The 15,926-nt window shown below is 43.0% G+C and overlaps 1 protein-coding gene across 10 annotated transcripts in view; it reads right to left on the bottom strand.

Annotated features, from left to right (window-relative positions):
* The window catches only part of LIMS1 (LIM zinc finger domain containing 1), a 77,888-nt gene that overhangs the window by 2,147 nt on the left and 59,815 nt on the right, over nucleotides 1–15,926 (bottom strand). For all 10 annotated transcript variants that reach the window (XM_072849790.1, XM_072849794.1, XM_072849795.1 and 7 more), the window contains 7 exons: nucleotides 9,666–9,732; nucleotides 7,130–7,250; nucleotides 6,118–6,267; nucleotides 4,767–4,917; nucleotides 4,091–4,183; nucleotides 2,620–2,668; nucleotides 257–332 (listed from right to left, as the gene is read on the bottom strand). In XM_072849790.1, the coding sequence (XP_072705891.1) occupies nucleotides 257–332; nucleotides 2,620–2,668; nucleotides 4,091–4,183; nucleotides 4,767–4,917; nucleotides 6,118–6,267; nucleotides 7,130–7,250; nucleotides 9,666–9,732 (707 nt within the window). The remainder of the gene's footprint in view (nucleotides 1–256; nucleotides 333–2,619; nucleotides 2,669–4,090; nucleotides 4,184–4,766; nucleotides 4,918–6,117; nucleotides 6,268–7,129; nucleotides 7,251–9,665; nucleotides 9,733–15,926) is intronic.

Genomic DNA, 15,926 nt, shown 5'->3' with positions numbered 1-15,926 from the left:
AGGACAGAAAAGGAGAAACGTTAAGAAGACTAACTGAAGGAAGACCTGAACAGACAGCTGAAAGAGATGTAAATTAGTAAGTAGAGCAAGAGGAAGAAAGATGCACATATTGCAAAGATGCACAGATGCACACAAAAGCAGCATCAATGCTGCTTTTATGTTTTTCATACCGTAACAGTCACACTATAGCTAGATCTACACTTTGAAGATAACCACTGATATGTTTTGAAGGCATCACACTTATCGATAAACTTACTTGAGTGTTAACTTAGTGTTGCAAGTTGAACAAGCGAAACAGTTCACACACCATGCCTTATTCAGAGCAGACACAACTAGGGTGATGGGAAAAAAAGGAAATCATTAGCATTACAGAAAAAAAAAGGTATTACCAACATTTTAAGCTCCCACATTCAAGAAGCATGAAGAACAGTCATTTGATTCTTGTATCAAGTGTTAGGGACTGTAACAATAACGTGGCAAGGCTAGGAAGGCACATGCGAGTCCAGTGTAGCAGGACTGTGAAGCATTGATAAAGCTGTCTCTGAGGGTACATACAGCTCTGTGTTCACCAGCAAGGCCAGTTTAACCTATTTCTGCCTCCTGTTGCCTGCTTCCACCTCATCTCATAGCTTGCTGACCTCAGGCAACTGTTTTATGAGGCTGTGTTTCCAACTTAATCAAGAGACTTTTTCAGCTGAAAAGCAATCCAGCAAGAAGGTGTTTATGTTTTCATCCCATTTCACTTCTCAGCTCTTGTTCAGACAGCAGTGCCATCAACAGTAGCACTCACCTGGCCGAAGAAAATAATGTGAAGCCAGCAGTCAGGACACTGCTGGTAAATCAGCACTACCAAGGTGAAAAAATGTATGGACTCGTGGGATAAATTACTTGATCAAGACAAACTTGGATATATTTTTATTCTTTGTTTTGGAGAGAAAGTAACTATTTTCTCTTTGTTCTGTATCTCAATCCGTTTTCTGTTCTTCCTCTCTTTCAATGTACCTTTCCACTTTTCCCTGCCAAAATTTGACTCTCTTCTTAATCTAAGTTAGAAGATGCAGGACAATGGTTTTCTCATAAAATACAGCATTTTGTCAACAACAAACAGAACCAGAGCACTGTCACACAGAGCTTTTTTTCCTGCACTGTGGGACAAGCACATCCACAGAAGCATAGTTATTCCACTGCTTGCCAAAATAATAGTAGTCAGATGAAAGTCTTCACTCCCAAGCAACCTCTGGAATACAGTCATAGACATCCTCCTGAAAAACTGCTGCCACAGATATTTGTTTCATTTGTTTCAAATATCACAGATATTTGTTTCAGAGAGAGAGAGAGAGAGAGAGAACAATATTGTATACTCATAATTTGTGACAGCAGTATCAAATTTGTGTGCAAAAATGAAAGAAGAAATGTAAAATAATTGAGGACGTACATTGAAAATAAAGAAATTACTGCATTACGCTATATTCTGTTCAGTACAGAGACCAAAACATAAAATATGGGTGTCAGATTATATGGTGAAAGTTTAGAAACTTACAGAGATATAGTTATCAGACAAGGCTGAATTATTCATTCACCTCAAGTTCCAGTTCTGCTCATTCTAGTAGGATTTTACTGAAGAGGAGGACACTGATTCCTCCAAAGCATTTTGGATTGTTGTTTTGCAGGTATAGTCCAGTCCAGAACATGTGGGGAAAGCACACCTCTGGAATGTAGGTCTCACCCTATAGTTACATGACTACTAGTTTTTGTCTCTTTTTACATGCTAGAGGCTTCCTCCTACTTTGCTAATGGCTTTGGCTTAGGTGAGGCTAACGTTGATATTATAGTATTTACTTCGGGCAGGGGTAAATAGGCACATAATGTTGCATTATTTCACGTAGACTAATTTGCTTTTGGCATTTTATTATAGCTGGTTGACCAAAAAAAACCTCAAAACCACCCCACCCCCCAAAAAAACCCCAACCAAACAACAAAAAACCAAACAAACTTAAACCACTTGCTTCCAGTTCTGCCTTTCGAGGCCATATCTTTCCAAGTATGGTCTTTCCTGGTTTTGTGACATTATCATCAGCCTAGATTTTCAAAAGACAGGTGCCTGCGATAGGTAGGTAAATATCTCTAGGAACCAAACTGACATAATGGGAACTTGGCACTTTTAAAAAATCCCTTAGAGTGCCCACCCATGCCTTTCAATATCTAAATACTTTTTCAAATTTGGTTCATGATCCCTAAATTCATTTGAGGAGATGCCTGTGTGGTCATTCTCACCCCTCCACGTGTTCTTTTTTGAAGTCGGTGGGGCAGGAAGCCACTTCTGTACATCTCCCAGCATCCCTGGCCTTTTCATGTCACTAAGGGGTTTCCAGTTGACCACAGTTCTCTTCAGCCACTGGGCAGTCTTCTACCATCATGAAAAGCTCGTTGTAAGGTTTTCTTACCATTTGGTCTCTGACTAATCAGCTCTAACCCAATTTCTGATCAAGAGAATGGCTGTTTTTGTTTTAATGAGTACAATCAAGGATTCAACAGGGAGCTGCTTTCCCCTTACTTCCACTTTTAAAGAGAACTTCCATCAGAAAGGAACATTAAGGAAACAGTTAGAAAAGTGCTTACCATCTCCTTCAATCACACGGTTGCAATGGAAACAAACATCACCGAATAGCTGAAGAGGAAAGAGAAGTAATGAATTTTTAATGTAATGATTTTATCGAGGGTAACTTCTCAAACTAACGAAATAACTATATTTCAGCTGATGGGCACAATAGCTTTATTTCAGTAAAATAAAGAGAATGCTGGCAAGTCTGGTTTCGTTTTCCAAGTACATTTTGCATCATCTCATCACAAAAAGTCTTTATAATATTAAAGATGAAAACATTTGTTTACATCTGTTTGATCCTCTGTAAATACGATTTTGTTTTAACATTTCTCTAATCCTGAACATTTGAAATACAGAAGTTGGTGTCACATACACATCATTACTAAGCCAATTTAACATTTAGACTTACATGCATGACTAGAACAACATATTGCTGTTTCTGGCAAAAGCTGTAAGGAAATGTTATTTTTATTTAAAAAAAAAAAAAAAAAGGGAAAATTTAGGCCAAAAATTACTCATTCTATTTCCAGGCTTAACATTTGTCCACAATGTAACAATTAAGATGTTCCTAAAATTTCATGTGTTTTTTCTAACTGTAGTAGTTAACCTAGTAAAAGACATCCACTCTACATACAGCTCTTGTCTGGTATGTGTACGTGCCCCACCACAGCTGCAACACTATTACTACTAATGTCATGGCATTTATTGTCTACAAGTATGCCAGCAACATTTCAATCATCTGCCCTTCATCACTGACAAATTAAGAATCCATCTGTAATTAGCAGATGCCTTACAACTCCCCAGCGTAACCCCTAGCCTTGTATTTATACAAGCGAAGAGGTGGATGTGACACAATGCAGATGGCTTCCAAATAAAAAGGTCTATACATTGTGGTGCTGGACTACACAATCAAGGGAGTGTGGAGAGAGATGGCACCATGGTATATATCTCCTATATAAATGCAAGTGGTCACTAGGTGGTGTCCTCTGACAAATTTAGTCTTTGCAGTCTTCAGCAACCTAATGAATGAGCTGGGTGATGCAGTGCATGTTAACACACAGTCACCTTAGAGTAGCAGCTGTAGGGAAAACCACACTACTCACTAAGGCCTCGTCTTAAACCGCAGCTACTGAGTGGCAAATCTTTAGCTTCTTGGGAAAGACTGGGTGTCATTAGCTGCTCTGATCTCACAGACACGTAAAAGCTCATAACAGCTCTACTTAAGTACCATTAAACTTGAAGAACAACTCGATACTAATTGTCCTGGCTAGCCTTTGTGAAATCCCTGCAGTTTTTTTTTCTCAATACCAGACCGATGTATAGAGAAACCCGTACAAATTAACTGCAACAGAACATCTGCTAATTGGCATTACACCCACAGGCACCTATAAGAAAACAGAAGCATGTCCATGGGTTTCCATCTCTATCTAACAAAACCAATTCATGAGTTTACCAGTTAACACCATTTTTTAAAATATGCAACCTTACCTGATTGTAGTGGGTTTCACAATACGCCAAGCCTTTTCTCTCGTAATGACGATGACCCAGGAATGGCTTTTCACACTTTGCACAAACAAAATGCTACAAAGAAAATCACATACATTTTTTTTGATTACTTGGAAGTAATGGTATTTTTTCTGGAAAGCAAACCAACCAAGCCCAGTACTGAACATGATTGAAGTCTACTGAGCTAGCTGTGCCATCCTGAAAAGGAATAGACTGTTTATCTTCCTAAATCTTGTACGTGGCCCTGAAATACGAACCCTCACATAAAGTGCTTTAGAGATATTTACAAGGCAGGTGACTATGGAAGACATAAGGGTATTTATGATGCTCAGTAATATTATGTTTGCCACAGAATTTTACTGCCTTTCCACATGTACTGTTTTGCACTCTGAAATTTTCTTCTATAAGGACCTCACAGTGCTTCCTTTGATTACTGATTTTAGCTGCACAGTCAAAACTCTCTGTAAGGTAGGAGATAATTCCTATTTCACAGTGGAAGACCAGCCACAAGAAGGTTGAAGATGGGATTAGGAGAAGGCATTTACTAATCATTGCTGCATACTTTGCTAATCCTTTCATTGAAATTGATCAGCAAAATCCCAGGTAAGTATGTTAATGTTTATGTTTGGAAAAGACAACTGCATCATCTGATGTTTACCTCCACATGCCATTGCTTGCCCATAGCATTCACCACACGGCCTTCAATTGGTCTTCTACATGCCCCACAGATGGGGACACCCATTTTGTCATGGCAGGGTAAGCAGTATAATTCTCCCTTCAACTCACGAGCATCAGCAGTAAGTTCCTTCCTGTTCAAAAGTTAATGAATTGAGAGCATGAATAAAGGCACTGAACAATGTCAACTCCTGAGAGTTTCTGAAAAGAAAAAAATATTTTTTAGCATTTGTTTTGGAAATTTTATTTGTACTACAGTAATGCAGCAGCACCAAATGTGACAGAGTTCAACATAGTTCAAGACTGATCACAGTAAACCGAGAACAGGCTGTTAAGCGAGATGCACTAAGTCTCTCTGAAAACAGCTACTGAGCTATTGTCATTCCGTATTCTGGTTATGTAGCACAAATGTGTGTGTGCAAGCTGTAGACATGTTTGGTTTATATTCTGGCACTCATCACCAGTTTATTTTAGATTTGCATAACTGTAACTGAAAGTAAAATGTAGTCTTCTACATCTAGGTACATTTTCCCTGTTGTATCAAACTTCAGAGAAAGAAAACTACGGACCCACATGAGCTAGCTACATTTATTCATTGCCAATTGCAGAATCTCATATACTCTACTTTTTAGTAATTTGCATGGTTAGAATACTGAGAACAGCTAAACTTTAAATGCAACTGTACTCGCTAATGCTCTCAACTGGTTGCCACTGACACACCACCACCACATGTTGTTATCCAAACCAGCCCTTGCTGTGACTGAAATGACAGCTTCCTTTGCACCAGAAATAAACAACTAATAATCCGTGCTATATCCTACAATGCCCCTGGATCTCTGCATCAGTGCAGGATGTAGAAATGTGCAGCTTCATGTACTGCAGTTGCAGACGCTGGTAAGATGAGGTGGGAGAAAGCTTCTAAGAAAAAGATAGGCTTTAAAAGGAGAGAACAAAGTTTGCATGCCACTCAACTAAAAAGAAATAACACAGGCAAGATAGTAACTTGTAAAGAGGACCAGTTTTCTTCCTCTCATAGCAGAATAACAAGCTACCATTTCACTGCTACAGAAACCGTTGTCTGTGTCCATACTTAGTATTTTGTAAGGTACCACCTTGTCCTGCAAAGTCCAACCTTTCTTTAATTCCCAACAGGTCAGCTGTTGTTTGAACTCAAGGTCCACCATCCCAAAAGCAGTAACACACATCCAGCCACAAGGCACCCAAACCCCACCCCTCTTGCCAGTTGTACAGGACAGGTTTTCACTTTAAGATCTCAATTGACGAAACAAATAAACCCAGCATTTTCCTGTTTTCCTTTGCAGAATTCAAGTTACCCGCAGTTTGCACAGTTGAAATGATCAGGGTGATAAGGATCATTTTTGAATATGAGAGGCTGTTCGTCAATAATGGCATGACACTTCTGGCAAATGTACTTTCCCAGGCCTCTGGCTTTTTCCCTGTTATGGCAAGGACGGCAGAGATGTCTGAAACAGCATAAAAAAGAGAGGTAAGTACTGGTATCAGGTACTACAGTGCAAAATATAAACAAAAAATCTATTAGAATCTCATTTCAGTCAGCCCTTTTTGGAGGAAAAATAGTCTTTAAAACAATTTCCTTTTTAGACAAACCAAGTTCAGAAGAGGGAGGGCTATAATTTTATTTTCTGTCACCACAGGGATATAATTTCTTCAGCTCATTTGAGTTTAGGCTGTGTTGAAACACAGAAAATGAAGTTTGTGATAGATTCTCATTGCTGAATTTTTTACTCTCAAAATCTTAAAAATTTAGATTGGAAGCTGCATGACCACACAGGTCCTAATTCTGTAAATAACTATGTATATCATATTACACATATGAAGCCAATGGACACAGAATCCACTTGTAAAACATTCTTGTGATCACAGCTGGTAAAAATATCCTACTCTGTGAAGTGTCCCACTGAACTTAAAGCAATTATTAATAAATAAGGTGCTAAACTAGACCAAAATTGGAAACCCAAGTTGGAAAAATAAAGTAAAAACTGATATTGAGAAAAATGAAGACAATGCTTCTGTATCTGAATGTTTTCTCTCTTATTACGTATCACAATGGCCCCAAAATGTTACCAGATAGAGAACATGTTTGCTGAGAAATCTGGTGTTGAGTAGGTAAACTGTAAATATTTTAAGTGTATATTTTAAGATACCCATTCTTAGTTTTGTGATGCACTCTTAGACCTTTTCCCCACAAAAGATGCTTCGGTTGCTCCACCTCAGCTGGAAAGCTTCAGGAACCAAAGCCTCTCAGTCCCCATTCTCAGTGAATTTTATTCATGATCAGTAACAGAAGGAAGGGTGAAGATCTACCTGCCGGCATTCTTGACAAATCCAATATCGGCCAATACTTGTTGGCAGATATCACAGCAGAAACACTCTGGATGCCAGCTATTGTTCATAGCTTTAATAACACGACCAATAATGAACTCACCTGTAAGAAACACAACACTGGAATGTAAAATACCATGCTAGACAAAGTTAAAAGAAACCCACAACCGAATCACTACAATGACATCATCATCCTCTCCCTCCCCTCCAAATCTGGTAGAATACATTGCTTTCAGTATCACAGTTCTGGTTCTAAACTCAGGAATTTGGTTTGTTTGGGTTTTTTGCTATGGGTCAGAAGAAAACATCCTTGCTGACAGAGGACCTTCTGTTCTTTACATACAAGCCCTTCTACATGCACACTCCACCTTCTCTCTGCAATCATCCTTTTTCAGTCCCTTCCCTGTTTTTACTTACCTGTTCTCAAACTGTTAAGAAATATATGGAATTATTTATATCATACGGCTTTCTTGTGTCCTAATCATCTTTCTCCTTCCTTTCTTTTAGAAGATGACAATTTTAACTTGTCATGTACATAGTAGTGGTTTCTACTCGACTAGGACCAAACCTTGAAGGGGCTCTATACTCAAAGCACAACAGAACTGAGCTTGGATGGCTGTGGACCTTCCGCAAAAAACCCCCCCCAGAGTCAAAACGCAAAGGTGCAGTGAAGCTGCAGAACAGTCAATCCAACACACACAACGTCTGACCTACCATGAGGAGTCCTGTCCTGTGAGGCATTAAAAAAATATTGTGAGAACCATTGTTTTGCATGCGCGGTGTGACTGTACTGCACAGGCAGTGGAGCCATGTCCACCACACACATGATTTGGTTGTTCTCTATGTGGACGTTTAGCCAAGGCTCCTGAGCAGTGCAAAGGCTCTGCCTAGAACGCATTGGGAGCTCAGCTTCCCGGTGCCGCGGGAGGCTGAGTCCTGGCTGCGGAGCGTGTTCAACTCAAACAGCTGCCAAAGGGGAGCGATCAGGCAGTAACAGATGCCAATGATAACATCTAGCATGCGACTGTGTGGCGCTCCCGTGAAGTCATAGCTTTTCAAGAACAAAACTCAATGGACTCTAGAAACATTGGGAATGCTCGAGGCCTCATCACTGACAACAGCCCCATTGATTTTGGCCACGCTCACTAAATGCAAGCAGTGGCAAAGTCCAGCTCCGCACAGGACCCCGATGAGGTTTTAAGGGAGCTGGTGCTACAAGGAGCCAGGGCAGGAGCAGTGGGAGCTGGGGAGGAGAAACCCTGGAGATAGGCAGCGTAGCTCCTCCATGCTACCCCTGGCTGGGGCCAAAGCCGCTTTTGGCTCCTGGGTGCTGAAGAGGAGAAGGCCCCTCTGCCCAACTTGCTGGGGCAAGTATGGGTGCTAACAGACACCAGCAGAAGTCAATAGCGTGTGGATGATGCTGGTGCATGGGAAGAGTGGCACGTTGCATCTCAAGGGGTTAGATATGAGGTTTCACCTAACGCCTTTAGAGGCAAGGAGCAGAGAAGCAGAAGAGGAGGCCCTGGCACAGGGGGGCAGGAAGGGGAGGAAGGAAGGGGGCTGTGGAGCGACCGGAGGGGCACAAGGAGCCCTCACACACGGGAATTGACCGGCTGGTGGAAGGGACGAGGTGACAAGACTTCCTGGTTTGTCATGTACTTCAGGCTTGCTCAGAAATCACCACCACCCCCTTTCTTCCCCTTCCCCTGCTTGTTCACATCTGCAGCTTTAGATTCAAAGGTCCATAACATCTGCTTCCCTCTCCCTTGGCGTTCAACCCCTCCCTCCACACAAGGGAAACGCCTCACTGAGATAAGTGAAAGCTGTAGCACCTTGCCAAGGTGCCACAGAAACACAAGAGCTTCCAGACCAGTTTAAGCAATAGTCAAGTAATGACTTTCCAGCCCTGCCTGACCACAATGCGTCACACACAGGGGGAAAACAACTTGCAAATGATTACAGCGCGGCAGACAGGCAAGCATTTACATCAATAGTGGCAAATAAAACATGGCCCTCAGTGTTACATAGGGCTGACATCAGACGCTGAAGCCTTAAAGGTATTTGTTTAAAGAATACGAAGTGGGACCAGCTGGCCCATCAGTTGATTATAACACTAGATGATAAAGACTGTCCCCGCTTCTGTGGAGTAGGACAGCACGGGTGGGTTACGATAGCCAAAGCAGATGACAAAGACTTGTTGCAGGGTTTCAGCTGCATGAGCACATGCATGGAGATGTATATAACCAGGAGTCGTAAATGGTCTGTTCATTAGATCACTGGATCAACAGCTAAACTACTCACTCAAATAATGCAAATTTTTTTTTTTAAGTCCCATTGTTTGATGACCTTTAGGGACAAGCAGCTCCCCAAATTCTCTGAAATCTAGTTCATTCTGGAAGTTCAGATGCTCAGCTGCAGAGGGCCACCTCCCAGAGAAGATACACAAGGGTTGCACATCTCCCAGCGATGTTCCTATTTGGGATCAGTGTGAAGTGTTTCACCTCGATGTAGAACTTACCACATTGATGGCAGCAAGGAGCAAAAAGCATTTGAAAATCATGTTCACAGTACTTCCTCCCTTCAAACTGCAAATGGAAGAAAATCTGAGCGTTAGAGGGATGAGGAGCATGCCCTTAACATAAATGCTGTAACATACCAGTTTGTTTCCAGATGCAATTAGGTAATAAAACATGAGGGGCTGCACAAAAAACAAGACCATGTGCTAGGCATTAAATTCAGCTACTTAATTCAGCTACTAGTTAGCATGTAGCATTAGTAGCACACCATTCCTCTAATACTGCTGAGAGTGTAAGGCATTTTCTGTCACCCGTTCACACCACAAGAGACGTCTGAATTTTGACAGACTGCAGAAACTCTGATGCAACTGAACGAATTCTGGGCAGGAAATTAGCTAACGAAAACCTTTCCTGGGGGGAAATATTTTCCCTGAACCCATTTGATCTCTTCTCCACTCTACATTTCCTGCAAGAATGACCCAGCATACCGGAGGAAGTAAATACAGGGGGAGGAAGAACACCCAGGGACAGAAATCTTTGCAATTTATGGAGCAGCATCCTTTGTGATGCTTATTTCATAGATTCATAGAATCATTTAGATTGGAAAAGACCCTTAAGATCATCGAGTCCAAATGTTAAGGAACAAAGTTCACTACATCGACCAGATGAAATAGGGAACTGATCTTAAGGGATTTGGAATTGGATCTGAATTTTCTCACAGCTTAGAAAAGTTCAGCTGCAGTGCAAGCTCGCATAGACAAAAAACATATGGGAAAAAAAAAGTTCCACAGCACTGCATTAGCAACTTAGCTAAACCATGTAGGCAAATATGTCCTGAAATGAAGGGAAATGTTTAGATACCTTCAGGCACATCATTACTAGACACACATGCCAACTAGCATGTCAAAACCAGACAGACGATATTAGGTATGCTATGAAATGTTTGAATTTGAATGTCTCCGCTTAAAACACTGGAAAAAGGGTGATAGCAGGAAACCCCACTCCTTTCTTTTTACTGGGTCTATGACAAAAAAAAGTGAATAGCATAAAATACTACCCACAAATTAAGTTTTGGTGCACGGACAGAAAATACAGCAACACGCTTCAAGATTACCTGTTTTATACTACGAAACTCCAAGGATCAAATACAATGTAAGTATTGTAATTACTCGTGCAATATACAGAGCCACTGGCAGGATGGGGATCTAATGAAACACTCTAGAAGTCACTAGATACTTGAGATCAGAAACTAATTCCTGTGCCCAACCTGAATTGCACCTACTAGGAAGAGAAAGACATGTGCTCTATACAGATTCTTCCAGAAGTCTCTGCTAGCAATTTATCAAGTGTTTTTCCAGTGTAATACTCTAAAACAGATGTCTTTTTTAATCTGAGATTTTTATTTTTTTTTAAATTGAGATACAGAGAGCTATTACTGTCTCAAAGAGTAACGGAAATTATTGGTTCATTGAGAACTGTGCTTGCTTCCTGCTGGGTAAAATCCTTTTTAAACTGAAAAAAATCCAAAAGCTTCCTGTTTTGTGTAAACAGGTGGTCCAATGCATCCGTGGGTCCTGAGGGAACTGGCGGATGAAGTTGCTAAGCCACTATCCATTATATCTGAGAAGTCGTGGCAGTCCAGTGAAGTTCCCACTGACTGGAAAAGTGGGGAAACATAACCCCCATTTTTAAAAAGGGAAAAAAAGAAGACCCGGGGAACTACAGGCCAGTCAGTCTCACCTCTGTGCCTGGCAAGATCATGCAGCAGATCCTCCTGGAAACTATGCTAAGGGACATGGAAAATAAGGAGGTGATTGGTGACAGCCAACATGGCTTCACTAAGGGCAAATCGTGCCTGACAAATGTGGTGGCCTTCTATGGTGTTGGTGGATAAGGGAAGAGCAACTGATGTTATCTACCTGGGGACTTGTGCAAAGCATTTCACACTGTCCCATCTCTAAATTGGAGAGACATGGATTTGACGGATGGACCACTCGGTGGATAAGGAATTGGCTGGATGGTCACACTCAAAGAGTTGCGGTCAATGGCTTGATGTGCAAGTGGAGACCAGTGACGAGTGGCGTTCCTCAGGGGTTCGTATTGGGACCAGCACTGTTTAACATCTTTGTCGGCGACATGGACAGTGGGATTGAGTGCACCCTCAGCAAGTTTGCCAATGACACCAAGCTGTGTGGTGCGGTCGACACGCTGGAGAGAAGGGGTGCCATCCAGAGGGACCTTGACAGGCTTGAGAGGTGGGACCATGCAAACTTCATGAAGTTCAACCAAGGCCAAGTGCAAGGCCCTGCAGATGAGTCGGGGGAATCCCAAGCACAAATACAGGCTGGGCAGAGAATGGATTGAGAGCAGCCCTGCAAAAAAGGACTTCAGGGTGTTGGCTGATGAGAAGCTCAACATGACCCGGCAACGTGCGATGCAGCCCAGAAAGCCAACCATACCCTGGGCTGCATCAAAAGAAGCGTGGCCACCAGGTCAAGTGAGGTGATTCTGCCTTCTTCTCTGCTCTTGTGAGCACCAATACTCCACCTGGAGTATTGTGTTCAGCTCTGGAGTCCCCCATACAAGACAGATGTGGACCTGTTAGAGTGGGTCCAGAGGAGGGCCACGAAATGGTCAGAGGGCTGGAGCACCTCTCCTATGAAGAAAGGCTGAGAGAGTTGGAGTTGTTCAGCCTGGAGAAGAGAAGGCTCCGGGGAGACCTTATTGCGGCCTTTCAGTACTTAAAAGGGGCTTATAAGAAAGATGGAGAATTTTCACCAGGGCCTGTAGTGACAGGACAATGGGTAACAGTTTTAAACTGCAAGAGGGTAGATTTAGATTAGATGTAAGGAAGAAATTCTTCACTCTGAGGGTGGTGAGGCACTGGACCAGGTTGCCAGAGAAGTTGTGGATGCCCCATCCCTGGAAGTGTTCAAGGCCAGGTTGGATGGGGCTTTGAGCAACCTGGTCTAGTGGAAGGTGTCCCTGACCATGGCAGGGGGTTGGAACTAGATGGTCTTTAAGGTCCCTTCCAACCCAAACCATTCTATGATTCTATGAGATGCATAGGTTTGCTTGGATTTCAGAGCCACCCCATGTCGATGTGGGCAGACCAAACAGGTTTTTTTCTCCTCTGGTTTGTGTCAGGCAGGTTGGTTACCATTCAGTCTTATTTATATTTTCAACCTTCTGGGCTCATTTGTGCTGCCTTTTGTGGATGACCCAGCAGTTCATCCGTCAGAGAAAGCCTTGAGTTTCTCTAACAAATCCCACAGCATGTATTTTAAAAGCAAGGTCATGTGACTTGCATGCTGGAGGTCCATATGTTAAATGGCTCTGCACAGAACATTTCACCACAACATAACCTCCAGCTGATCTCCATGTTCTTAGCTAACTTAGTGGAAAGACATGCACAAAAACCGAGTCCCTTTCTCTAAGGTAGTTTCCAGTAAAGCCTATTTTAAGAAAACACTCGAGGTGCAACTGGAATGGAAACAAATCTGACAAGCGCATTGCAGCTGCACCTTCCTTTAATCTTCCTATAGGTTATTACAAACATCTTAGAAAAACCCCCAAACTGAAAGGAACTCCCTCTCATTTAGGAGACAAAAGTCATGTGCCATCCACTTTGTTGTATTATTATGATAACAATAATAATAATGATGATGATGATGATACGGATTCCCCAATTATAATTCTTGTGAGTAGTCCATAGGATTTTGCTGTATTTCTTCTATTGTGGGTGCACCTCCCTAAGCCCTTCCATCTCCCCCACCTCAGCACAGCGCAGAGCAGGTTGGGTTTCTTCTGAAAGCACCCAGCAAGAGGCTCTTAACGAACAGCTGGACCAGGGGTAGGACTCATCTCTCCTAACCTTCCCTGTCTGCAGGTGAGGTGCCCACACTCCCCAGTGGGAGACAGGGGCAACCTCTAGTAGGGAGGAGCCATTCTTGGACCCGAGAGTGATGTGGGTTGGAGGAAATGCCTGCTGACTACTACAGTGGGGCCAACCTGTCCCTCTGAGTGCGCTGCCACCAAAGCTCTCCATTTAAGCCAGCTGTTCTGCTATCAGTATAGGACTGTGCGCTGCTACCTGTTGTTAAGACTCTGCAACAGCAGCTCTACATGGCTTCCAGGCGGTGGAGTAAAAGCAGACTAGAATTGCTACCACTTCACATCTGAAGGCAAAGCATGGTGAGTTCTGAAACTGCTGGCATGTGCTTGCGCTAATTTCTGTTTAGGTTGAGTGCATAAGAAAACATGCTAAACTGATAATACTGAGCAAACTGGAACACAAATACACCCTAGCAGGTCCTAAACCCACAGTTCCCATGCAACATTAGGCACACAGCTCTTGCTTACACCCTTATGCAACAAGGCCAACACTGGCTGGGTACGAATCCATATTATTGTTTCTAACATAGGCTCATGAGGACATCAACAAAATTCCTGCTACGCTGTGCAAACTCCAAGGTGCCGACAGGCACTGCTCCAGCGTGGCACCGCTTCTGCCTGCAAGTGGCTCGGCTCCGGTGCCAGACCACGGCGAGCTGTGTTGATCGGGGTCCCTGCAGGCAGCCTGGAGACATGTCCTGCAGCGCAGGAGACCTGTATTGGCCTGACCAGTGCAGCCCCCACCCATGGAAAACAGCGTGAAAGCTTATCATGGCAGCCTTTGACGGCAAATGTGATAAGTAGCTTAATGACTAACTGGGGTAACTCTGCAAGGCTTGCGATAGGTAGGGGAAGAATATTTGACTTCTCAATTGCTAAGAGCTGGAAATCATTTCCAAGAAACACTTACTTAGCTAAACCAGGCACAGAATAAACACAAATTCATGCTGGGCAACCAACAACGCCTGCGTTTACCCACGGGGAACCTGCTCAGAAAAACACATTACCTGGCGACACCTCCAAACGCTTCCATCTTCTCAAAGAGTACATTAAGCCAGTCAGAGGAAGATATCCTTTCTGTCCATCTTCTCCAGTCACTTTTTCTTGACAGTGATACAGATCATCTCAAGTCTTGAGAGCACTGTCAGCCATCTCCTGAGCACTGGACAACCTAAGCCCACCCTCTACCTGCTTAGGGCTGTCCCTCCCTCTCCCCCCAAACGCTGTCACCCAGTACGTTCTCATCCCTAGTACCGAGGTGCTGAATGAAAGAAGAGCAAGCCGTGCCCTTGTCTGCCCTGCTCCCTGAGCAGCACCACCAGGAAACATGTTGGGGTTTCCACTGCAATCATCTCACTGGCCACTTCAGTGCTAAGTGAGAGTCTTTCTGGCAGCACGGGACACGCGTGGACACCCTAAAGGGTGCAGAGACAGAGGAGAGGGCCCTGCAGAAGACTTCCCAGCTGAAACAGCCCCAAAGGCATGAGGACTGGGACAGCAGGGATATCCACTGATGTCTCCACTCTCCAGAAGATGCCCAGGACAGGCCAGTATAGATGGGGGAGGAAGGCTGGGTAAGATTTATGAGCCATCACCTGAAGGCTGTCAGAGGGCTTAAACAAACCAAAAAGTACCTCTCTTCAACAGCAGCAGACAGACTGGCTGGTGCAGAGAGAAACTGCAAGATCTTGTGGTGGACACTAGAAGGGCTAGAGGCAGAAGGGTAATGTGAAGTTCAAGCTAGACACAAGTCTTTACGTATTCATTTAATCCTCATCGCAATTATTTTACCACTGTAATAGCTGTGGCAAAAGTGTCTATTCTTAACTGAAACTTTCCACTTTCTATGTAACATTTCTCAAGAACAAAGTCTCTACCTAGCCTGAAAAAAACCCTTTTTTCAGCAATGTTAACCAACATTAACCTAAGCAACGTTAACCAAAACATGTTCAGTACATGGGGCTATTTTCATTCCCAGGACAATCTATCGACACTCACTTCTGACTTACTGTCTTTAACAGGGAGCATCACTTTGCAGTAACAGAGTGCTCAAAGACCAACCATAATGAATATGAATGTTAACAAGGTAGCGGTAGGAAGCAAAATGCCTACATCCAAGACATCTAAACACCACCAGGATACTTGCCCCTGCCAAGAAGGTTCAGGTATGGCCACCCGTGAGCAACAGAGACGTTGTAATATTCCTGGACTAGGTGCAAAAGTAAGACTTTCTTTCCATTGTGGTCCTCGTCCATCCCCTAGGAGATACAGGCTGCCTAGAGCAGGATTTCTCAAACTTTTATCTTTAACAAAGGACCATTCAACTTTCTGAAAGACGTCCCTGGAATGTCTCACTGTTTTTTCAGTCA

The sequence above is a fragment of the Ciconia boyciana genome, chromosome 1, assembly GCF_034638445.1.
Source record: "Ciconia boyciana chromosome 1, ASM3463844v1, whole genome shotgun sequence".
In the NCBI taxonomy this organism is placed as follows: Eukaryota; Metazoa; Chordata; class Aves; order Ciconiiformes; family Ciconiidae; genus Ciconia; species Ciconia boyciana.
Note: the sequence above shows the minus strand (reverse complement) of the source record. Positions and strands in the feature narration are given on the sequence as shown.